At 34.8% G+C, this 25,913-nt stretch overlaps 2 protein-coding genes across 2 annotated transcripts; both read left to right on the plus strand.

The window, feature by feature from the left end:
- Positions 1-1,255: 1,255 nt before the first annotated feature.
- Positions 1,256-11,165, plus strand: LOC131945925 (solute carrier family 23 member 2-like). The gene is made up of 13 exons (XM_059306558.1): positions 1,256-1,327; positions 2,182-2,339; positions 3,130-3,227; positions 3,657-3,727; positions 4,522-4,733; positions 5,080-5,179; positions 5,389-5,545; positions 6,129-6,278; positions 7,913-8,016; positions 8,845-8,974; positions 9,167-9,304; positions 10,683-10,778; positions 11,041-11,165. The coding sequence occupies exons 1-13, from the start codon at positions 1,256-1,258 to the stop codon at positions 11,163-11,165; spliced, it is 1,611 nt and encodes a 536-aa protein (XP_059162541.1).
- Positions 11,166-18,815: 7,650 nt separating this feature from the next.
- Positions 18,816-24,353, plus strand: LOC131945926 (fibrinogen-like protein A). Its single transcript, XM_059306559.1, has 5 exons — positions 18,816-18,861; positions 18,980-19,165; positions 19,523-19,669; positions 20,872-21,273; positions 24,250-24,353. The coding sequence occupies exons 1-5, from the start codon at positions 18,816-18,818 to the stop codon at positions 24,351-24,353; spliced, it is 885 nt and encodes a 294-aa protein (XP_059162542.1).
- The last annotated feature ends 1,560 nt before the right edge of the window (positions 24,354-25,913 follow it).

The following is a 25,913-nucleotide window of genomic DNA, read 5'->3' on the forward strand; positions in this document are numbered from 1 at the left end:
CCTATCCTCCCTACCCTATAATCCTCTCCTCCCTATCCCCCTCCTCTCCTCCCTATCCTATCCTCCTCTCCCCCTATCCTATAATCCTATCCTCCTGTTATACCCACGGCCACAAGTATCTCCAGCTGTTTAACACACGTCCATTGTTCACCAAACAGTCATAGGGGTTCGATCTTAATTATCATAATTAACCAGTTTGTGGATATTTTAAATTACCAAGCGTTCATCGAAAGTCAAATGTAAAATATGTTGTGAAACACTTTTTTACCACGGAGGTTGTTGGTTTATTGTACATTTTAGCCGAAATATGTAAGTGTAAGGGTTATGGCAAATATAATGTATATTTAAAGAATGAACGTCTCTGTTAATACTTATAACACATATCATCTTCAAGCTTAGATTAATAAATAAAATTAAACAAGTAACAAAGAATAATATAGAGGCTCAATAAATGAATACACATCTAAGATTAGATTAATAAATAAAACTAAACAAATAACTAAGAATGCTATTGAGGTTTAATAAAAAAAAATGCATATCCAGGCATAGCGAATCAAGCTCAGATAAAAGACTACAAAACTTTCGTATAAAACAATCGATGAATGGACAACTTCTATAATCAAAAGCAAATAGTAATAATTTAATAGGAAAAAAGGCTAATGAACATAATAAAAACATTAAACTAGAATTCACAATGTTACTAGATTAGCGATTGTAAAATATTTAAACATATATTAAACAATGACACACCACTACCAGCCCTCTAACTACATGTAGTGCACACAACACTAACAACACCAACCGACTGACACTAGCTAATACAACAGGAGGTTTGTATTTGATCGCTTGGGTTGGAAAGGAATTATAGAGCTACTTATTTGTCGGGCTGTCGAGTCTACCTGGTATAGTGATAGACCAGTCGCTTATCAACCAGACTGTCGCGAGTTCGGATCTAGGTCAAGCTAGAGCCACTTACAACACTTATAAAAACTATTAAGCTATTTGGAAAAGTCTGTTATTTCAGGTGTGTTGCGGTTTTTCAGATTCAGCATCTATAAACTTGAATGTGGAGTTGATCGGTTACATCCTAACCAAAGTTTTAGTTTGAAAGACAAGTAACACTACAACGATGAACTCGGACGGTTTCATCCTAACCAAAGTTTTAGTTTAAAACAAAAGTAACACTACAACGATGAACTCGGACGGTTACATCCTAACCAAAGTTTTATTTTGAAAGACAAGTAACACTACAACGATGAACTCGGATATTTTGTACAAGGTTGACGAAATCCCGCCTTGGTATCTCTGTGTATTTCTAGGATTTCAGGTAAAACATTTTTCTAGCTAATGTGACTTGCTACCTCCACAAACATGTAGCCTTAATTTGATCTAGGAACATTTATTTTCCATCTACTTCCTTCAAACCACATTGATACATTTGTTTAAAAAATAAAGATTTCTTACTATATACTCATGTCTTGTGCAGACATATAGCTGACCGCATATGTTGTTGGTGAACCACCCCCAACATAACCCACATGTTTATAAATACCAGTCCGCAATCTACACTATCAGATGAACATATTACATCTATCTAGACAGCACGATTGACATGGTGCATATATCTAGATAACGAGATTAACATATTGCATACATCTAGACAGAAAGATTGACATATTGCATATATCTAGGCAAAAATATTGACATGTTGCATATATCTAGACAACAAGATTGACATGGTGCATATATCTAGACAACAAGATTGACATGTTGCATATATCTAGACAACAAGATTGACATATTGCATATATCTAGACAAGATTGACATGGTGCATATATTTAGACAGCAAGATTGACATGTTGCTTATATCTAGACAACAATATTGACATATTACATATATCTAGACCATATTGACATATTGCATATATCTAGACAATAATTTTGACATATTACATATATCTAGACAACAATAATAACATATTGCATATATCTAGACAAGATTGACATGGTAAATATATCTCGACAGCAAGATTGACATATTGCATATTTCTAGACAGAAAGATTGACATATTGCATATATCTAGACAGCAAGATTGACATATTGCATATAGACAACAATATTGACATACTATATATATCCACACAACTAGGTTAACATATTATGTTTCTTCCACCAACAGCAGTTTCTCACAGCCTTCGGTGCGACTTTTGCATACCCTGTGATAATCAGCGGTGTTCTGTGTATAGATGGTGACGATGTCGGTCTAGGACAGTTGATAAGTACTGTGATATTTGTAGCTGGCGCGTCTTCTATTCTACAATCAACGTTTGGTGTAAGGTAATACAAACACAGGACAACGGTACTACAACAGGATAATATCATGCACACGATATATAATACAAACACAGTAGAACGTTACGACAACAGAATAATATAATGTACAAGATACAAAACACAAACACAGGAGAAAGGTACTACAATAAGATAATATAATGTACAAGAAACATAATACACAGTCTAGTAGATATAGGAGAAAACTAAAATGACTAAGATAGTATTTCATCAAGAAAACAATGCTCGAACAATATATGAAAGAATATTTGCATTTCTAGAACATCTTATCTAAATTACATATGTTACACTCTAATTAAATGATTGTCAATTTGGGATGTCGCCATTTATTTAAGAACACATATCTTTTGAATACATTTTTACTTGACTGTGAACTAATCAATGTATTATCAATGTTTTATTTATGTTTACACTTTCAGACTGCCCATCATACAAAGTTGTAGTTACACTTTCATGTTCACAATTTCAGACTGCCCATCATACAATGTTGTAGTTACACTTTCATGTTCACAATTTCAGACTGCCCATCATACAAAGTTGTAGTTACACTTTCATCATGTTCACATTTTCAGACTGCCCATCATACAAAGTTGTAGTTACACTTTCACCATGTTCACACTTTCAGACTGCCTATCATACAAAGTTGTATTTAAACTTTCATGTTCACATTTTCAGACTGCCCATCATACAATGTTGTAGTTACACTTTCATGTTCACATTTTCAGACTGCCCATCATACAAAGTTGTAGTTACACTTTCATGTTCACATTTTCAGACTGCCCATCATACAAAGTTGTAGTTACACTTTCATCGTCCCAGCGTTTGTTGTGCTGTCAGTCAGATCTAACAGCTGTCCGTACCATGATCTGTCCGGTAAGTGTAAGGGTTTAGTTATATCAACACCTACCCTTACACCCAACAGGTAAGTGTGTGTGTTTATAACACCTGCACAGACACTTCTTAGGTAAAAGTAAGGGAGTGATTATATCAACACTTGTCCTATCATAACTCAAGTAAGTGTAAGGGTGTAGTTATATCAATAATTACCCTAAAACTTCTCAGGTAAGTGTAAGGGTGTAGTTATATCAAAAGCTACCCTTACATATATCAGGGAAGGGGAAAGGTGTACAATCTGACTAACCTAAATAGTAAAAGTTTTATATGATCTACCTCATTAAGTTACATAGCAGTCATCTTGTTAAGTATAACATTACAAAATATTGAACAAGAATAATTTTGGTGTTTTTGTTTCGCATGGGAAGAAAAGCCATTTGAGGTGTAGAGCTTAGCTTTATATTTCAGTCAACAAATCCACCCTGCCAGACTATGGATCTGCTGCACATCAGGAAGTTTGGAAGTCAAACCTCTGTGAGGTATGCATGGTATTTACCTTTTTTTTTCTCTCTAAAACTAAGTTATTTTTCACGTTGTAAACAAGGCCAGTTAGATTAAGTTGCTACTGTTTACTTAACAATAACAAGTATTTTACTAGAACTTTTAAAACATTATTTTAATTAGTTAATAACAGTTATTTTCGGTTATTATTTTTGTTAAGGCGGTTCTCAAAGATTTAATTGCGAGGTCTAATTGAAATCTTAATCTGCAGAAGATTTAAATTTACCTTACTATAGTGTGATTTGTGAATTGTATTAAAACATTCAATTAAACTTTAGCAAACAAATTAAATTAAACTAATGTACATGTGTTGTCTTTAATTAAAGACAATTGTTTTTGATTGGCCGGAAGTTAGTCTTGAGACATTTAATTTTAATTTCATAGGAGGTTTAATTAGTCACGAGTTTTATATATATATATATATATATATATATATATATATATATATATATTTTTTTTTATATATATATATATATATATATATATATATATCTGATAAAGTATGTATATATAACTAAATAGAATTAGGTGGGATCTGTTTCACATGTTGAAGAGAAAACCAACTTCATGTGTGTGAATTGTGTAGGCTACTTGACTGTTGACATATGTTTTACTAAAACATTTAGAATGCAAAATATATTGATGGCTGAGAGAATATTACAGGATATCGAAAATTAAATGTGTCGTTTTGTTTCTTTAAAGGCTTATTAGTTCTAAGATTAGGCGAATTATTGTATAGGCATTGTTCAATGTTGAATTTACAATGGCGTAGCTCCAAACGAGGGTAATAAAATTATTTCAGCTGCAAGGTTCGCTGATGGTGGCGTCACTCCTGTCTATTGTACTTGGATGTTCTGGTATGATCGGGCTTCTGATGAGGTTCATTGGTCCGTTGACCATAGCGCCGACCATCTGTCTCATAGCGTTGTCCTTGTTTGATGTAGCTGCTGATAAAGGGTCAAGTCATTGGTGCATCTGTGTAATGTGAGTACATATGTCTCAGTACATCTGTGTAATGTGAGTACATATGTCTCAGTACATCTGTGTAATGTGAGTACATATGTCTCATGTGAGTACATATGTCTAAGTACATCTGTGTTATGTGAGTACATATGTCTAAGTACATCTGTGTAATGTGAGTACATACGTCTAAGTACTTATGTGTAATGTGAGTATATATGACTCAGTACATCTGTATATATTGAGTACATCTGTTTCACGTAAGTACATTGTATCATGTACTTACATTTATCAAGGGAGTAAATGTGTCTCACATGAGTACATCTGTCTTACCAGAATGAGAAAAACTAAGTAAACAAAATGTTTTCAGGACAATCTTTTTGGTGGTCTTATTCTCCCAGTACTTGAGAAACATTGCCATCAAAATTCCTTTCATAAAGATAAAAATACAAATTTTTGCCTTATTTCCGGTAAGTTATCTACACATTAAAGAAGACATTATGTTAGGTGTTTCAATATATATATATATATATATATATATATATATATATATATATATATATATATATATATATATACATATACATATATATATATATATATATATATATATATATATATATATATATATATATATATATATATAAAGATATATATATATATATGTATATGATTATAGGTGTTGCTGGCTGTGATGATCTCTTGGGGCATATGCCACATACTGACAGTGAGCAATGCCCTGACTGACCACCCAGACGAGTGGGGCTACAAGGCTAGAACTGACATCAGGGCTAAGGCATTGTCCGCATCCAACTGGTTCCGTCTTCCTTATCCAGGTGAGTTACAGATTATTTATACATCGTTGGTAGGGGTGTACACACGTGTGTTTATATACCGTTGGTAGGTGTGTACACAAGTTTGTTTATAAACCGTTGGTAGGGGGTGTACACACGATTGTTTATACATCGTTGGTAGGGGTGTACACAAGTTTGTTTATAAACCGTTGGTAGGGGGTGTACACACGATTGTTTATATACCGTTGGTAGGGGTGTACACAAGTTTGTTTATAAACCGTTGGTAGGGGTGTACACAAGTTTGTTTATACACCGTTGCTAGGGGTGTACACATGTTTGTTTATACACCGTTGGTAGGGGGTGTACACAAGTTAGTTTATACACCGTTGGTAGGGGGTGTACACAAGATCATTGTCCTTTATGTACACACTCTAAAATGTGAGTTCTTTTCATTCTCGCCGGTAGCGTACATGTTTACGAATTGTAATAGTTTTTTTTTTTTAAATTCTTGTTTCAAAATGATTTTTTAAATCAACTAATTTTATATTGAACATGATAATGTAACGTTAAAATGGCATCAAGTAAAAAAAAAATTAAAACTGACCCAATGGTTTGCCTCTTGCAGGTCAGTGGGGCGTGCCACGGATCACTGTGACCGGCGTGTTGGGCATGTTGGCTGCCCTACTCGCTTCTACAATTGAATCTGTCGGAGACTACTACGCATGCGCAAGACTTGCTGGGGCTCCACCGCCTCCACCGAGTGCAGTTAGTCGAGGTAGGGAACTACGACAATCACGACAACCATCTTTCATAACTCTCATTGGTAGCAGTGTTTCTTCAAGAAAAATTTTTCTCCTGGGGGGAGCGGACTAAATTTTCGTGGTGGGGGGTGTGGGGGGGGGGGGAGAGGACTACATTTTCCTGGGGGGGGGGCGACACTGTTTAAAGTATATGTTTTCTATATGAATTCCATTTCGTTCGGGGAAGCGGTAGACTTTATTCGGTGGGGAAGGGGGAGGGGGGGGGTGAGTGGGAGGTGCAGAGCCCCACCGAAGAGATGCCTGAGAGAAACACTGCTTAATAGAAAAACCATAACACGCATTCTTAGAAAACCCAAAACTCTCGTTCTTAGAAAACTCTTAACTCATTGGTGGAAAAACTATAACTCTCATTTGTAGAAAACTCAAAACTCTCATTTGTAAAAAAAAAACTATAACTCTCATTTGTAGAAAACTCAAAACTCTCATTTGTAAAAAAAAAACTATAACTCTCATTTGTAGAAAACTCAAAACTCTCATTTGTAAAAAAAAAACTATAACTCTCATTTGTAGAAAACTCAAAACTCTCATTTGTAAAAAAAAAACTATAACTCTCATTTGTAGAAAACTCAAAACTCTCATTTGTAAAAAAAAAACTATAACTCTCATTTGTAGAAAACTCAAAACTCTCATTTGTAAAAAAAAAACTATAACTCTCATTTGTAGAAAACTCAAAACTCTCATTTGTAAAAAAAAAACTATAACTCTCATTTGTAGAAAACTCAAAACTCTCATTTGTAAAAAAAAAACTATAACTCTCATTTGTAGAAAACTCAAAACTCTCATTTGTAAAAAAAAAACTATAACTCTCATTTGTAGAAAACTCAAAACTCTCATTTGTAAAAAAAAAACTATAACTCTCATTTGTAGAAAACTCAAAACTCTCATTTGTAAAAAAAAAAAAAACCATAACTCTCAATGGTAGAAAACCCAAAACTCTCAGAACTAGGAGACCAAAAAGCTGTCAGAAATATTGTCGTGGACACACTGACGCCTTTACGTAATGGCGTCAGGCAACATAGAAGACAAAAAACAAAAACAAAGGGGTTACAAAACGCAAGACTAAATTACACGAAGTCTCTCTACAATACGAACTAAAACTTTAACGACTTTCTATGCTATCAACACATAGTTAATTGTATTATATTCTAACTAAATGACACAGAAGTGTACACAAGTCTAATATACAGTGGCTACAGAACTAAAGTACAAAGAATTAAACTACGCTAACATGCTTGATTTAAAGTACTGGACTAACTCATTAAACCACGATGTTACACGAGTTTTATACACGTGCAAAATTAAATGCATGCCAGACGATGTAATGTGACAGCTCACAGCGCGAGGATTGAGCATGGACGAACGGGACAGGTTACAGCGTACTCATAATATTCATACCTTTCATCAACTCACCTGTTCGTTACACTATAAACCCAATTAATGTCAGAGCAAGGGTACAAATGACTGACAGAATTAAAGAACAAATGACAGCTATAATATGAATCGATCGTGAGCGTGGTAGTCTGAATGGTTGTACGTTCAAGCTTTTAATGTGTCAGCTGTAGAAGTAGGTCAAGTCTGTTTACTACAGGTATAGCCATGGAGGGAGTCACGTGTCTGCTGGCTGGAGCCTGGGGGACAGGGGGCGGCACCACTTCGTACAGTGAAAATATCGGCGCCATTGGAATCACAAAGGTGAGTACTCCTATGATAGGTAACAAATACATCACTAAAGGTGAGTGCGTACATCAAAGTTAACAGATTGTTAAGGTGTGTAATCACATTGTATGTAACATGTGAATCCCCATAGGTGTGAGAAGGAATTGGTCGGGGCATAGAGCAACTAACTAATCCAAATGTTTTGAGTTCGTATTGGAAGTATTTTAAGGCTCGTTAGCTGAGGACAGCGGTATGTGGACATTTGGTAGCAGGTGCTTTGATCATGGGGTTTTGACCACAGGTGCTTACCATAGGGTAAGGGTTAAGTTAAAAAGTTGCGCAATTACATTTTATAGTGCAGCATGATTTAATGGTATGATTATTCATCGTGACAAGTCAACTAAACCACTCAAACCCAGAAGCTTGAAGATGGAAGCGTAGTAAAAAATAAGGTAAAACTATAACGTAAACATCGACAGAGAGTTTCACAAGAGGAGGTGGGCTGGTGACGAATGCATACATTATTTTATTTGCTGCAATATTTTTATTAAAAAATGACACAATAATTGTCGAAGTATATAGAGGAGTTCATTTTTAAAAGGGAATTAATATGATAAGCAGGAAGTTATTTATATTATAAGTTATCCCCCCTATCGAAGTATGCAAACAACATTCGTGTTTAACAGCCATCTGGTAAATATGTAATCAAAATTATAAAAGTTTTAATGTTCAGGAATAGTTTTTTTTAATATGTTAAGGGATTAATAATTGAATGGGTGCGTTGTTGCTGTGAGTGAGGTGTATATTGTTTATTCACCATCCGTCGCTCATCTCCCGTTGAATTGTTTCCCTCCCCGCCACAAGGTAGCGAGTCGTGTTGTGATCCAGTGTGCTGGTTGTCTGATGCTAGTCCTGGGCTGTGTGGGCAAGTTTGGTGCGCTGTTCGTCACTATACCTGAGCCTGTTTTAGGTGGACTCTTCTACGTCATGTTTGGTACGTTCAGCGGTCATGCTGAGTATCTCTCTCTCTCTCTCTCTCTCTCTCTCTCTCTCTATATATATATATATATATATATATATATATATATATATATTAAAATACAATTAGTTTTAGCTTGAAACAACATAATATAACGTCAAAGAGTATTACAGCAGACAGTAAGAGATTGATTATCTCCCCTACCAGGTATGGTGGCGGCGGTTGGGATCTCTAATCTCCAACATGTTGACCTCAATTCGTCCAGAAATCTGTTCGTGTTCGGTCTGCCGGTCTTCTTCGGTCTCAGCGTGTCTAACTGGGTCAGCACACATCAGGTCAAGACAGGTAGTTCTCTTGACGTTTAGTTGGTTATGAAACATTTGGACGGTTGGGAAACATTTAGACGGTAGGGAAACATTTGGACGGTTGGGAAACATTTAGACGGTAGGGAAACATTTAGACGGTAGGGAAACAGTTGAACGGTTAGGAAACATTTGGACGGTTAGGAAACATTTCGACGGTTAGGAAACATTTGGACGGTTGGGAAACGCTTAGCCGGTTAGGAAAGATCTTGACGGTTGGGAAACATTTGGACGATTAGGAAACATTTGGACGGTTAGGAAACATTTGGACGGTTAGGAAACATTTGGACGATTGGGAAACATTTGGACGGTTTGGAAACATTTGGACGGTTAGGAAACATTTGGACGGTTAGGAAACATTTGGACGGTTGGGAAACATTTGGACGGTTGGGAAACATTTGGACGGTTGGGAAACATTTGGACGGTTGGGAAACATTTAGTTGGTTGGGAAACATTTAGCTGGTAAGGAAACATTTGGACGGTTGGGAAACATTTGGACGGTTAGGAAACATTTGGACGGTAGGGAAACATTTGGACGGTAGGGAAACATTTAGACGATAGGGAAACATTTAGACGATAGGGAAACATTTTGAACCCTCGGGCACATGAGGCTCGTTAGCTGGGGACAGCCTCTCTTCTAGGAGAGGTAACTCCTAAATCAAACAACTGCTGCCTTGTAGTTTGTTCTTGGTTGGACAAAGGCTATGGAAGCGAATCCAAAAAAAAAATCAGGCTGAAATCGGAGTCAATGGCCTCAATGGCGCATAACCAGTTGACACGTATCCTTAATTGTGATGGAGGCGTGGTCGAGTCGGCATAAGCTCATGATTGATAAATTCGAATAAAAATCTGGAGTTTTAACCCTCTGGCAGATAAGACTCGAGCCCCTCCAACACTAAAAATTAAGAACGAAGAAAAAGAAAGAAGGACGGTTGGGAAACGTTTAGCTGGAATTAAAACAACAGCTTATTTAAAAAAAATTAGCCAGTTATACAGCATCATGTAAGATGAGACTAAAAAAATAATGTTCTGTAAAATCTAGTTTTCTCCTTTACATTAATAGCGACGCTATATCAACTAAAAGACACAACTTCACACGCACACACATACACGCACACACACAAACACACACGCACACCCTTACACGAAAACATACACACAGTTTTGCATATTTTATAAATTAGTAACAATCTTCAGCAAATAAGTTTTAAGCTCACACAATTTTAGCGCAAAAAACAAAAAATCGCTAGTTTAACATTGACTTATGATTACCTTCGGCATCTCTTTAATCATATTTTGGAATACTTTATTTCAAACTCAAACAAAACTTGGCTTAAGTACACAATTGAATTTTGCAACAGGCAGTGAGCTGGCTGACCAAGTACTGACCGTGTTGTTTGGTACCTCGATGTTAGTGGGCGGGGTCATGGCTTTTGTGCTGGACAACAGTATCCCAGGTAAATTAGAGGGCTTTTAGTATTTTATATTATCAGATATTATAGTGATATTAATTTGTTAACGCTTTTTAATTTCTCAATTTTTTATTTTTTTAAAATTATATAGTAGTGTATTGTCATCGAAAGTTGAATTATAACCGAAATTTCAATGATATAGAAGTTTTCAAAATGCGTCCGTGTTTTTGTTGTGATATAATTTATCCGTGCAATATCCATGAGTTTACCAACTAAGACGAGCTTCAATTATCCATTTCTACCCCAGGAACTAGAAAAGAACGCGGACTGCTACACTGGAGGAATCAAGCGCAAGGACCTGAGGGTGATCTGTCTGTCTATGACATCCCATTGTTACAACCTTTTCTCAACCGGCTATCTTGTAGCAAGTAAGTCTGTAGAAAACCCCCAACCGTCAGCCACGTAGCAAGTAAGTCTGTAGAAAGCCACCAACCGGCTATCTTGTAGCAAGTAAGTCTGTAGAAAGCCACCAACCGGCTATCTTGTAGCAAGTAAGTCTGTAGAAAGCCACCAACTGGCTATCTTGTAGCAAGTAATTCTGTAGAAAACCACCAACCGTCAGCCACGTAGCAAGTAAGTCTGTAGAAAACCACCAACCGTCAGCCATGTAGCAAGTAAGCCTGTAGAAAACCACCAACCGACTATCTTGTAGCAAGTAAGTCTGTAGAAAACCACTAACCGTCAGCCATGTAGCAAGTAAGTCTGCCCCAGTAAATCTAGTCAGGTGAGATGTGGACATACCTCAATTTTTTTCTGAGAAACAACTACCAATGGTTGGATAATTGTAAGGTCACCTTCTACCTGTACAGTTCTCGATGAGCCTTTCATGAAAACGCAGCTTCAAATCTTCCTACATTAAGGGCTCTCAACTAAAGTCGTATTCGTGACATAAGCTTTTGTAGAATCTTAGTACCCAATAAAGGAGACCACACAAAAGGCTGACTACAATGTCTCTAATAACTTGCAATATTTTGATTTATTTGACGCTGTCAATTTTTTTCTAATTTTTAAAAATTATACATCAGGATAATTTTGACTGTACCGAGATGTATTAACTTAAAACGACTAATTAAAGATCTAATTAAGTGAGGTGTGTTCTATAATTTTATAAAGACTAATAACAGCATGAATCACGTGATGCCCGTTCTCACAGGTACTTCCCCGTGTGTCAGGGCTCGCTGATTGACCGGATGTCCACACGTCACACGGTGCCAGACGAGGAGGACGGTCTGGGCCCCACGGACAGCAGGGATCCCTTACACGCCAATGGGGATAACTTGACCACCAGCCTACACGCCAATGGGGATAACTTGACCACCAGCCTACACGCCAATGGGGATAACTTGACCACCAGCCTACATGCCAATGGGGATAACTTGACCACCAGCCTACACGCCAATGGGGATAACTTGACAACCAGCCTACACGCCAATGGGGATAGTTTGAAAATAAGTCAACATGCCAATGGTGATTATATGACTACCAGGATATGATACACACTGCTAGATTTTTTCCGGAATGTTAAAATCGTGTTCGCTATATTTAAAAAGTTCTTAAACAGTTATGCCTTGTGTGTTGTTAATTTACGATCTTACAATGGGTTAGCATGTAAAACGTTCAAGGGCTACAAATAAAACCGTAAGTGTAAATTTTACTAAGCCGTGATGCATTGCGCTATAATTTGAATGTTAAAAGGAACTACTCTATTTCAGTTTGTTAAACAAAACAAAAAATACGAAAATGTATTCGAATTCGATTTTAATAACACATTTATAGAATTAGAAAATACTACTATTACTGAATTTGTAATATATGAAATGGATATCACTAAAACGATTTTGTTTTGTAATTATTGCGGCTACCTTACAAGCGTGTACCTTACAAGCGTGTACCTTACAAGCGTGTACCTTACAAGCCTGTACCTACCTTACACGCCTGTACCTACCTTACAAGCGTAAGTCGTTAGTGAGCTGAAATTTGTATTACATAATTAGCGGGGATTGATCAGGTGAAATGTTGTATGTATTTTTAATACTGCCTTTTATGTATTCTATACACTGAACGTACTAATTATTTTTAAAATCAATAACAGTTAATAAGCCAGCTCCTAAATGTCCCATATCCTGTGAGCGCTATGGTGCATAATTTCCCTTTAAACATTGCGATAAATTATGGATAAGAAAGGTTACTATAGTCTTTAAGTGAATAAAATCCAGGCGTTCTCCGGCACCCCGACAGGGTGCTATTTGTCGCCCCGGGCCTTCCCGTGTTCGCTGTGGCGCCTACGTTCGTTTAAGTGAGTGCAATAGCATATGGATACATTGGTGTACTAGAGTCGTTTACTAAGCTGAAACAGGCGGTTCCGTCGGCGCCCCAGCATGATGCGATTTACTCCACGGGCTAGACTGTGATCCCTTTGCGCTTATGTTTGCGCTTGTGTTTTCTTTGTGTTTGAGTTAAGATTGGGTTGGGTTTGCGTTTGGGTTTGTGTTTTGATTTGGTTTGTTTTCGTTTGCTTTTTTTGTTTGTGTTTATGTTTGGGTGTGTGTTTGCGTTTGTGTTTGTGTTTGTAGTTGTGTTTGCGTTTGCGTTTGTGTTGTTTGCGTTTTTTGTCTTTTAATTTGTTTTAGTTTTGGTTGGTTGTGGTTAGGGTGTTTTAGTTTTGGTTGGTTGTGGTTAGGGTGGGCAATGTCAGGTATATGCTGATTACTAAACACCCATCATGGTCCTTTACAGATATGTTTTTCACAGAGGCGAGGCAGGGCCTGGCCGGGACGGCTAGTTATTTATACAAATGCAGAAAAAAAACAAGAATAAAACAAACACGGAAACCATAATGATTCACAATTTTAGGAGGTTATAAATAGAATAAATGAGATACATTTTTTTTAAAACACAATTATATCTCGCCCGTAATGAATTAGGTCAATTTTTTTGTTTGTTATTTGTTGTCTCATAATATATTACCGCTTCCCTGGTACCCCCGTTCACTCCGTACAACAACATACACGTCAACACACCCAGTCTCGCGTCACGCTACAGGACACACACACACACACGCTGTGAACCACCCCACGTATTCAGCTTTCATAAACATTACATTACCACACTAATATATACAAATATATAAATGATGGTTACAATTCCCCCCCCCCCCCCCCCCGCGCAGCCATAAGACGATCCTGGCTACGCCTCTGCGTCGTAGCAATATTTAAAATTTCATTTACATGAAAGAAAGTGAACAAAGTCTTTAAAATCCTCTTACCCTCCTCCTACACGAATATAACATAAAAATACTGGAAGACAACATTGTGACATTCTAAATATGGTAATCTTCTGTTCATGTTTAATTCATTTAAAACGAATTTATTTTTTTTAGACATTCAACACAGCCTTGGCTGTTGCTTTTTTCTTCTGTATTCGAGCGTTGCACCTTCCCCTCACCCATCCACCCACTATCTACATCCGCAATCCACCCACCGTCCACTCCAGTCACTTTTCAACGATACTAATCTGTTTCTACGGATGTCACTAACTCATAAATTATTAATTAACAGGCCAGTTCTTTGTTTTCTCGGCAATTATTTTAATTTTTATCTTGGTGTCACCCTCTTAACTGTTGTCAACTGGTGCGTTTTTCTCTTCTATAAGTTAATTGAATATATTGATTTAACTGGATTAATCGATTGCTTGAATTAGATGAATGTATGCTCTGAATTGTAAGATTATATTGATTTGACTAGATATTAATTGTTTGAATTGGATTAATTTTCCTTTGAATTTAATGCATATAATGATTTGACTGGATGAATTTATTGTTTTAATTAGATTGATTTGTTGTTTAAATTGGATTATTTTAATAATTAAAAAGCATGATTCTGTTGTTTGAATTGAATTAATGTAATATTTTAACTTTATGAATCTTTTAATTAAAATGAATACATTTATTCTTTGAACATGATACATTTAACTGATTTTACTGAATTATTGTATTGTTTCAACTGGATGAACGCATCTATTTAAATGGGTGTGTTCCCGTCTAGAGCATTCTTTTGTTGGAACTATTTTAGACGCAGTACGAGAAACAACGCAGCGTACCTTTGTGCGAGGGTGTATGATAATCATGTTTCTTTCGCTTAAGTAACACAAACAAAAATTGCTTACAATGTTAATGACATGTAAATCGATTCTAAAGTGTATATATTGTCTAAACTCCCACGCCTTAAATGCTAGTGCTCTGAATAGCCCGCCCACAATTTTTGGTGAATAAAGAAAGACAATATCTAGACTGTACAGCTCTGGGACTGCTAAGCTCACGTTTAACAACTGTGGAAAAAATTCGTCCTTGTTTACTAGTAGTTTATGTTCTCTTGTTGGGTAAAGGTAAGTTTTGAAGATTTTTCTCAAATTTAATTCCAGCTTCGTTTTATTAACCTTGATTAGACGGTATTTGCTCTTGTAAAATGTAGACAATTTGATCACACACTTATTAAATTAACAAAAAGTTAAATTTGAATGACCCTAGTACAATGTTTTGGTGTCTATAAGGAAAAAAGCAACTTTTTAACTTAAGTTGAATACAAATAAAAGGAGGAAACGTTTCAAACAAGATGTACGGTCCTGTCTATAGTAGTATAACTTTCTGGTGTTACTCAAAGATATTCAGGGCGTGTTTTTACAAATTTAAGTCTATTAAAATTTTCAATTTTTACTCATACATTGCTTTTGCACATGGTAATTAGTCAAGAAATCTATTGAATACCTTTAGCGAACAAAACGTTTTTTTATTCTGGCAGGCAGTATAACAAGTTTTGCATTGGTTATCTAATACATTATGGTCACAATCTTACCCTTTACATAGACTCGATACTAATACACACTAATGCTAAAATGTACGGTATCTGATCATTTACAATCGGCAAGTACATTTTAAATTAATGTTTTAATTATTAAACAACAAGAAACTTTACATTTATTTACAACTTGACTACCCGTCATCCCTTGACCTCACACCTTAGACGTTTTTGTCGTTTTAAAAACGCCGATTTCGGCTCAGCATGGGTCTGACCACACTACCCCTTCATATGCTGACGTCACGTGTGAACTCTACGCCTACCCAACTCTACTTTAACTGCCCAGTGTCCTCCAAAGTCTCTGACAACAAGTTTTTATCGTTAAAAAACAATTTCGGGCAAGCATGGCTCTGACCACACTATTCCTTCATATAATGAGGAAACAGTTGAACGCTACTTCATCTGCCTTGTATCCCGACAAATTCCAAAAGACAACTTTGTCATTCACATCTAAAAACAAAATTGAAAAAAAAAAAATTAAACATTGAAATAATGTGTCTAGAACCCGTGCCACACGCATGGGCGCCTATTACACTAACACCTTAGCTATCTAGGCTCTATAAGTCACTGACGTTTGTTTTTGTGCTCTGTTGATAGTTTGAGTCTGCTTAAGAAACTTGATTTACTCGAATAGGCCATAGATCTAGTATTATTTCAAATTACATTTTACCCCAAATTAGCCAATCCTATAGCTAAACAAACAAAGATTAATACAAAATAATTAAAGCCTGAAATAGATTAGTATATAGATTCTAGATTCTAGAATTTACTTTAAGTCTATTTCTACATGTAGAATTTACGTTAAGTCTAGTTTTTGCCGTAGATCAAACTCTAGAACCAGATAGAACCTAGATACAGATAGATAAATGCCATGTATTCTCGAATTAGACTATAATTGAAGCTAAAAAGCAAATTTTATATAAAATATTTAAGGACTAACAGAGTGTAATAAAGAAATTCAATAATTTATTGTGATTATATAATTGTGTTTATTTTTAACTTATTAATTTTGGCTTGACCTAGATTCTAGATTTTAGATCTAGGAATGACTTTCCATTCATCTGACAGCTGATCTCTAGATCTAAAGAAATTTATTGTATATTCAAATTAGAACTGTTAAAAATTGTAAATAGTGTTAGAGCCTAATAAAACTAGCAAACGGACGTATCGTTTAAGCTATAGCCGACAGAAAATTAGCTTTATAATGCATTAAGCTTTTGAATGGGCACCAAAACCTTCGATGGAAGCAGCCATTATTGTTATAAAAAGTAAATAAATCATGCGATGTCACAATTATTGAAGTCATTGTTCCGAAATTTTATAATTAATGTGGTTTATCTACCAATGAATATGTCAATAAATTAATTAACGTCTTTTTAAAATAATTTGTTAGTAAAAGTCTGTTTAGAAAAAGAAAATTGTTCCCTACCTAATTACGTATTGCAAAGCTCTACACATGGTGCAGATTCTCTCCTGTAACCAAAAGGACAAACAAAAACACAAACAAAAAATAAATATTCAAACATGTAACTTGAGTTTTAGTAGTATATACATAGATGATTATCTAATGTGATACATGTTGGTGTGACGGTGTCGTTGAGTGAAAGTGGGTGTGGTGTGTAGAGTGCTCGAATGTTGTCTCGAAATGGCTGACTTAAGTCTGTAAGACGTACGTGATGATTATAAACCTTACATTAAGGAAATCAGTGGCGGTTGGATGTTCGACCTATTACAATATATTAACCTAAGCCAAAGATACAGAAAGATATTCATTTATTTGCCCTATGGTCTTATACACGGCTTTGTCCAAAGCTTAATTTAATGAAATACAATCATGTGCAAAAAGAAACTGCAATAAGCTTCTGCTGGGCAAGTTTGACTTTTTTCTCATTTAATGTATAACTGAATATATATATATATATATATATAGACACACACACACACATATATATATATATATATATATATATATATATATATATATATATATATATATATATATATATATATATATATATATATATATATATATATATATATATATATATATTACCATCAAAGCCCGAGACGTCGACCAATGCGCACATTGGCCAATATCGCCCCCCATGGCATATACGCGTACTGGCCATGGTTAGAATTAGAAGATAATAAGCAGATTTTTATATATTTTTTTAATGTTAGCATCTTAGCACCTTGAGTTTGCAAGCTAGTATAAGTTGCTGTTCTGTTATCCATGATATCTTGTTTATTGTGACACAATCTGCAAGTAATGTTTCCTCCGTACCCTTCGTCTGCTTCATTGGCTCTTCAGCATATCTCATGGACATCGTTGCCACAGGATCCACAAGAATGGGCTGCAATACACAATTTTTGTATATACTACACATAATCTGTTGGCCTTATTATTGTCACGCAACTGGTCTAGACGTTCTGCCACGGCAGTAGATGTATTAGCTGAGGATGTCGTTGCATTTACGTCAACCTCCATTTCTTGTTCACTGTTCTCAAGATCTCCCTCAGTAACTAAATTATCGAGAGCCTCTCTTGGTAGATTTGAAGTACTAAGTCCCACTTTTGCTTTGCATCCAAACAAGGCTTCGCATGGCAATTCTTGATGAAAAGAAAGGTTTTTCAGAAATTGAATGAATTTGAGACTCTCAGCCCATTGAGCTGATTCATGTTTCTGTGTCCTTGTCATCATCATGTTTTGAACTTCTTGTTTAGCACGTTCTACTGAATCTTGGCTTTGGCTATGCCTTGGTTTTCCGTGAACTAGTTTAAGTTACGGCCACATGTTCTTTAGTTAATAAATATTTTGGCAGCCATCTGGTATGTCTGTCTTTTGATCTAACGGCTCTTTTGGCCCATGTTGCCTTGTATAAAGAATGTCATACAAACAACAACAAAACAAAACGTTACTCACAATGAAACCGCACCCAGAATAATGAAAACGTGATCACAACTTAGTCTAGATAGACCATTGGCCAGGACATCACGGCCAGTGCACGCCTTGGCCTGCCAATGTAGGTAATGGCATGTATGTTGTTAATATTTTTTTATGCTTGGAACAGATAACACTTTGTGATACAAACTATCATACAAAAGGTACCATAAGAATAAAAAAGCGACAATTGAAATAGCGGACAATCACATCCTATACCTTTACATCATGTGGATTAGATGTATTATATCTTCACTGTGTATCATTGCACAAGGTTAGATGTATTATAACTACTCTTTGTATCATTGCACAATGTTAGATGTATTATATCTTTACTGTGTATCATCAAACAAGGTTAGCTGTATTATAACTAGTTTTATTTTATTCAATAGCTCAAATTGTTATCGGTATCCAACAAACCCAGTATAAAGCTGTTGATGACACAAACGTGACCACACTGCCCATCGATGTAGAGTTTGACCAAGTCAGCCTTTTGTCCTGCGCCTCACGTTGTTCAAGTTCCAACAAAACGTGCTACAGCTACATCTACAACAAAACCACAAAACATTGTAGTTTGGGTGAGTCCACTTGCTTTACTCTGTAGTTTGATTTTGTACACATGTTCTACAATGTAGCTTGAATTAATTCAAATTTTACACTTGCATTTTTAATATCTTGTTACTTGACGTATTTCTAGATTTATTTTTAAAAATTGTTCAGAAACGCGTGCTTCGAGTAAGAAACAATTATATTTGAAGAGCTGTATCATGGCTGGGTATAAATTAAACAAGTTTAAATTTTTAGCATTAAAATACTGAAATAAATAACATAGCATAAATTCTGTATGTATACAATACTTATTGATCCAACCAATCGCTTGCGTTCAATGCAAGTCAACGTACATGGCAATTTATATTTAAACTTTGATTTAACAGGTTCCTGGCTAGTACCACTGCAGGCTTCAAAACAAAAAGTTCAGGGAAAAATTTTCTCTACTGGAAATTTCTGCAACACAACCAGAAACATCACGATCCTGTCTGATGTTTCCATCTCAGATACAGACTTAATTATGTGCACAGGTGGTAAATCTTATTATTTTCTTTCATATCATTTCAACGTATGATTCTGCGTGCTGACCATATGATAATGTTTCGATCGGTACATTTACATTTTAAACACATAAAAAAAATTAATACGTTATAAATTGATACATCAAATTGTATATAATTCGATTTACAAACAAACAAACAAAGAAACAAACAAAGAAACAAACAAAGAAACAAACAAAGAAACAAACAAAGAAACAAACAAAGAAACAAACAAAGAAACAAACAAAGAAACAAACAAAGAAACAAACAAAGAAACAAACAAAGAAACAAACAAAGAAACAAACAAAGAAACAAACAAAGAAACAAACAAAGAAACAAACAAAGAAACAAACAAAGAAACAAACAAAGAAACAAAGAAACAAAGAAACAAAGAAACAAAGAAACAAAGAAACAAAGAAACAAAGAAACAAAGAAACAAAGAAACAAAGAAACAAAGAAACAAAGAAACAAAGAAACAAAGAAACAAAGAAACAAAGAAACAAAGAAACAAAGAAACAAAGAAACAAAGAAACAAAGAAACAAAGAAACAAACAAACAAAGAAACAAAGAAACAAACAAACAAACAAACAAACAAACAAACACACAAACACACAAACACACAAACAAACAAACACACAAACAAACAAACAAACAAACAAACAAATACACAATCACACAAACACGCAACATAGGTTGCGAAATAAATAAAACCTTGCAAAAATTAAGCTTGTAATGATACAATTGATCTGAACCAAAAATAGAGTAGAGTTTAACTTCCGTTAAACGGAATCCCTTAAAACATGAAAAAACCACTCACAGTATGTTAAACTAATATATACAATATTCTTCACGCAGACAGGTTTTAAACGTTGTGGTTTGATAACGTTTAAATTATAATTTTCCGCTCGCTTAGAATACCTCCCATTTTACTTTGTATACAAGAAAGTAAAAATATATTATCTATTGCTCTTGTAATCTTATAGAACTTTTATTCGCACATCGCTATTGAAACTGTATGGTAGAAACAGGTTTACAGACATAAATTACATTTAATTTTCTTGAATTTTTTTAAAAGTATTGGCATCGAATTTTAGAGTACTGGCATTAAGTAGTAGTTACATATAAAACTTTACACATCGTTACAGAAGTCGGAATTTTGAAATTATTCTATAAATTATAATTATATAATTCTATAGGCCAGCAGCTTGGCTCATGCAAAGGTGTCAGCAACACTGTTCCCCGACCTGTGGTGACCCTTACATCTGGACTAAAGGTCATGTGTGACACAGTGACAGACGGTGGAGGATGGACCATTTTCCAAAGACGTGTTTCTGGGACAGTAGATTTCTACAGGAACTGGGCGGTATACAAAAACGGGTTTGGTGATTTTAGTTCAGGTAATTTTTACCTGGGCAATGAGAACATTTATCTCTTAACGTCAAACCGTCAAACAGAACTGAGAGTGGATATGACATTTAATGGAACAAAATATTTCGTCAAGTATTCCAGCTTCAACATTTCTAGCGAGACAGACGGCTACAGGCTACTTGTTGGTGGATTCGCTGGGAACACTGGGGACAGTCTAGCCTACCACAATGGTATGAAGTTTTCAACGTTTGACCGCGATAATGACATTTCGATTTTTAAATGTGCAAGTAGCTATAAAGGTGCTTGGTGGTATAATGATTGCTGGCGCTCTAATCTTAACAGCGTTTGGGGTACACAATATGTACAGTGGAATAACATGTCTAATCCATCATTTATTGAAATGAAATTTCGGTCAGTCTAACATTATTAGGAGTTTTAACCTTTATTTGATATTTTAATTTTGCTGTTTCTTTTTCTGTAGTAAATAATGAGAGAATTGAAAACTTTGTGATCTTTATTTTATGTTGTTATAATTTTATGTTTTACATTATTTTAACTGAAAGAAAAAGATGAATTTCTCATTTTCTAGTAGATAAATAATACAAAAGGTTCAAACTACTTTGTAAATTAAAGAAACATTTAATAAATTACAAGTATTGAAAGAAAGTACTAGTAGAGAGTAAGATTAATAGTGTAATATAAATACATTATTTAAGATATAATATGCCATATCTTAAAGTATTATACATGGCTATAATTTTTATTTATGTCCCTCTAACGCTGTAGCAATTTAAAACACTGTGTCTTTTTAAATCTTTTAAAAATCTTAATTTTTTAAATAAAATTGTAATTAGACGTTTTGTATTAAATCTATGTATAATTAAACAATATTAAAGATATAAAAGTAGGCTACAAGTAAGAAAGATATATAACTATTTTAAATCTGTACCAGTCCTTACGAACCGATGATGGAAACTGTAATAATAATGCCAACTTGCAAGGCAAACTGACGCTGTAAATTACATGTCTGAGGCCAAAAAAAAAAAAAGATTTAAAAAATAAAATAAAATATAACCTTGTCTTGGCTTATCTCTTTGAATTAATAACTCACATACGACATTAGACAACATGTAAATATTCATCAAGTACATTTTTTTTGTTAAAATATATGTAGGAGATATTTATGTAAATGATATTAATGTATTTGTTTAAAATGCAAATAAAAGTATTTTTTTAAAATTAAAAATCTAAATACAAAATCTTAATAAATTAAGTGTGCAAAATTTTATTATGTAAATTTGTATTATTTTTTATTAATTTTAATCAGTTTACAAGCAAATAGAGTTATTAAAAATACACAAGAACTAAAGCAAAAAGAGTTAATGAAATTCGCTCATTAATGTGAACATTTCAATGATTATGTTTTGTATTTGGATATTACTAATCTAAACCTCCTTAAATTATGTTTTATTAGCTTTTAGTGTAACCATACTGTCATTTTCTACCACAATTCCATTTTCTACTAGCATTTACCCACACTACAATTCTCTAGTTGTAATTACTCACACTTCCATTTTCTAGTTATATTTACCAACACTACACTACCATTCTCTAGTTGTATTTACACATACTTCTATTTTCTAGTTGTATTTACCCATATTTCCATTTTCTAGTTGTATTTACCAATACTACTCTACAATTCTATAGTTGTATTTACCCGCACTTCCATTTTCTAGCTGTATTTACCTACACTACACTTCAATTCTCTAGTTCTATTTACCCGTACTTCTATTTTCTAGTTGTATTTACCCAAATATTCCATTTTCTAGTTGTATTTACCCAAATATTCTATTTTCTAGTTGTATTTACCTACACTAAAATTATCCAGTTGTATTTACCCATATTTCCATTTTCTAGTTGTATTTACCTACACTAAAATTCTCTAGTTGTATTTACCCATATTTCCATTTTCTAGTTGTATTTACCTACAATACAATTCTCTAGTTGTATTTACCAATACTTCCATTTTCTAGTTGTATTAATTTAACATAGAAATTTATGTACACTCGTGTTTGGTACCAATGATTGCCATTTATAAATTTATTCAGCAGTGTTAATAAACTAAATGAAATAAACAGCGCATGGAAATGTGATTTTTTTTAAATACACGCTAACTACAATAACAAATGTAAAAGAAAGGAAAAATGACATCAATTAAATATGGTAATTTTGAAATAGTACGTTTTTATTATCAAATTATCGCAAAAATGAGTTGGAAAGTCCAATCTTCTTTAAATTGACACATTTTATTAAAACACAATTATTATGTACAACAACTTTATTTAGGGGAAATTAGTAAATTGTTGCTTTAAGTTACAAACAAATAATACATTATTTGGATTTTTAGTTGGACAATTCCAAAAATAGCAATTTTAGTTTATAATAATTTTTATAAACAAATTTTAGGCTATGAAAACTGTTTGTCATGTTGTTATGTATACATTTGTCTAGCCTACTACATGATAGATACAATAATGTGAGAAAATATAAATATCCCAAACACACATATACAGGGGACAAATAGAAGAGATAACTATACCATACTTTATACAAGTAGACACTATGTAATTTTAATGGATATGCTAGCAGAGTGGATTAATTAAGTGAATCTTATATTTCCTTTGCTAGTGTAAAGTTAAAGTATTTTTTTTTTCCTTTTTTTACAATTCATATCCAAACCTATGGTTTACATGACTTGCAACAGGAAAGCTATTTTGAAATTTAATATATATTCAATAAGCTTTAAAAAAAAGCCAATAAAAGTGCATACACTATTATTATCTTTAGCATATTAAGATCTGTTTTTTTTGTCCTTTCGAGTTATCCCACAATGAGATTTGTTTAAACACCAGCTGTAAAATATTTTTGTTATGACGTCAAGATATTTTTTTAAGTAAAACCAAAAGCTCTTAGTGCTAAGTTCTTCGGGCTTTTTGCCAAGAGAGCCAGCCAATGCGCACATTGGGTGGCCAATGCGGGCTTTGGCCGCACTTCGGGCTTTGACCGTAACATATATCACTAAAACTTAACCGTAATGCTTTTGCTTATCCCCACTTACGTCATCATCACCGTTGACGATATCATCACCATCGCTTTAACCATCAATAATGATTATTTTTACCATGATTATTATTACCATTACAAAGGTGATCAACAAGGCCAACACCGTCAGCAAAATCAGCACCATCAGTTTCGAACACCATCACCATCAGCATCGCCATCACAGTGGAAATACGCTCACATGTTTTGAGAAACAACTACCAATAGTTGGATAACTGTAAGGTCACCTTCTACCTGTACAGTTCTCGATGAGCCTTTCATGAAAACGCAGCTTGAAATCTTCCAATATTTAGGCTTCTCAATTAAGGTCGAATTCTTGACAGAAGTTTATGTTAGTATCTTAGTACCAAATAACGGAGACCACACAAAGGCTGAATACAATGTCTGTATAACTTGCAATATTTTGATTTCTTTAACGTTGTCAATTTTTTTTTCTAATTGTTATTACTATTATTACTAAACTTGTAATAACCTATTATGAATTGCATATCACTAAAGCGACTTTGTTTTGTAATTGTTGCGGTTAACTTACAAGTGTACCTTACAAGCATTACCACCTTACAGGTGTGTATCTACATTACAAGCGTGTACTTTACAAGCGTGTACCTTACAAGCGTGTACCTTACAAGCGTGTACCTTACAAGCGTGTACCTACCTTACAAGCGTGTACCTTACAAGCGTGTACCTTACAAGCGTGTACCTACCTTACAAGCGAGTACCTACCTTACAAGCGTGTACCTAAATTACAAGCGTGTACCTACCTTACAAGCGTGTACCTTACAAGCGTGTACCTACCTTACAAGCGTGTAACTTACAAGCGTGTACCTACCTTACAAGCGTGTACCTTACAAGCGTGTACCTTACAAGCGTGTACCTTACAAGCGTGTACCTTACAAGCGTGTACCTTACAAGCGTGTACCTTACAAGCGTGTACCTTACAAGCGTGTACCTTACAAGCGTGTACCTACCTTACAAGCGTGTACCTTACAAGCGTGCACCTACCTTACAAGCGTGTACCTTACAAGCGTGTACCTACCTTACAAGCGTGTAACTTACAAGCGTGTACCTACCTTACAAGCGTGTACCTAAATTACAAGCGTGTACCTACCTTACAAGCGTGTACCTTACAAGCGTGTACCTACCTTACACGCGTGTACCTACCTTACAAGCGTGTACCTTACAAGCGTGTACCTTACAAGCGTGTACCTTACAAGCGTGTACCTTACAAGCGTGTACCTTACAAGCGTGTACCTTACAAGCGTGTACCTTACAAGCGTGTACCAACCTTACAAGCGTGTACCTTACAAGCGTGTACCTACCTTACAACCGTGTACCTACCTTACAACCGTGTACCTTACAAGCGTGTACCTACCTTATAAGCGTGTACCTTACAAGCGTGTACCTTACAAGCGTGTATCTACCTTACAAGCGTGTACCTTACAAGCGTGTACCTTACAAGCGTGTACCTACCTTACAAGCGTGTACCTTACAAGCGTGTACCCTACAAGCGAGTACCTACATTACAAGGGAGTACCTACCTTACATTTGTGTACCTACCTTACAAGTGTGTACCTACCTTAAAAGCGCGTAGTGTAACAATGTTCGTTGGTGAGCTATTTTTGTATGACTGAGAACTAACGGAGGTGTTTTGAATCCCTTAGCACGACGGTTGTAAATGTAACCTTTTCGCAATGTTTTTGTATGCGTGTGTTTTAAAGATAAATGAAATCAATATTATGACATTGTTTGA

This window comes from Physella acuta, unplaced genomic scaffold (genome assembly GCF_028476545.2).
Source record: "Physella acuta isolate Inbredline_101_S28 unplaced genomic scaffold, ASM2847654v3 ptg000540l, whole genome shotgun sequence".
NCBI lineage: Eukaryota > Metazoa > Mollusca > Gastropoda > Physidae > Physella > Physella acuta.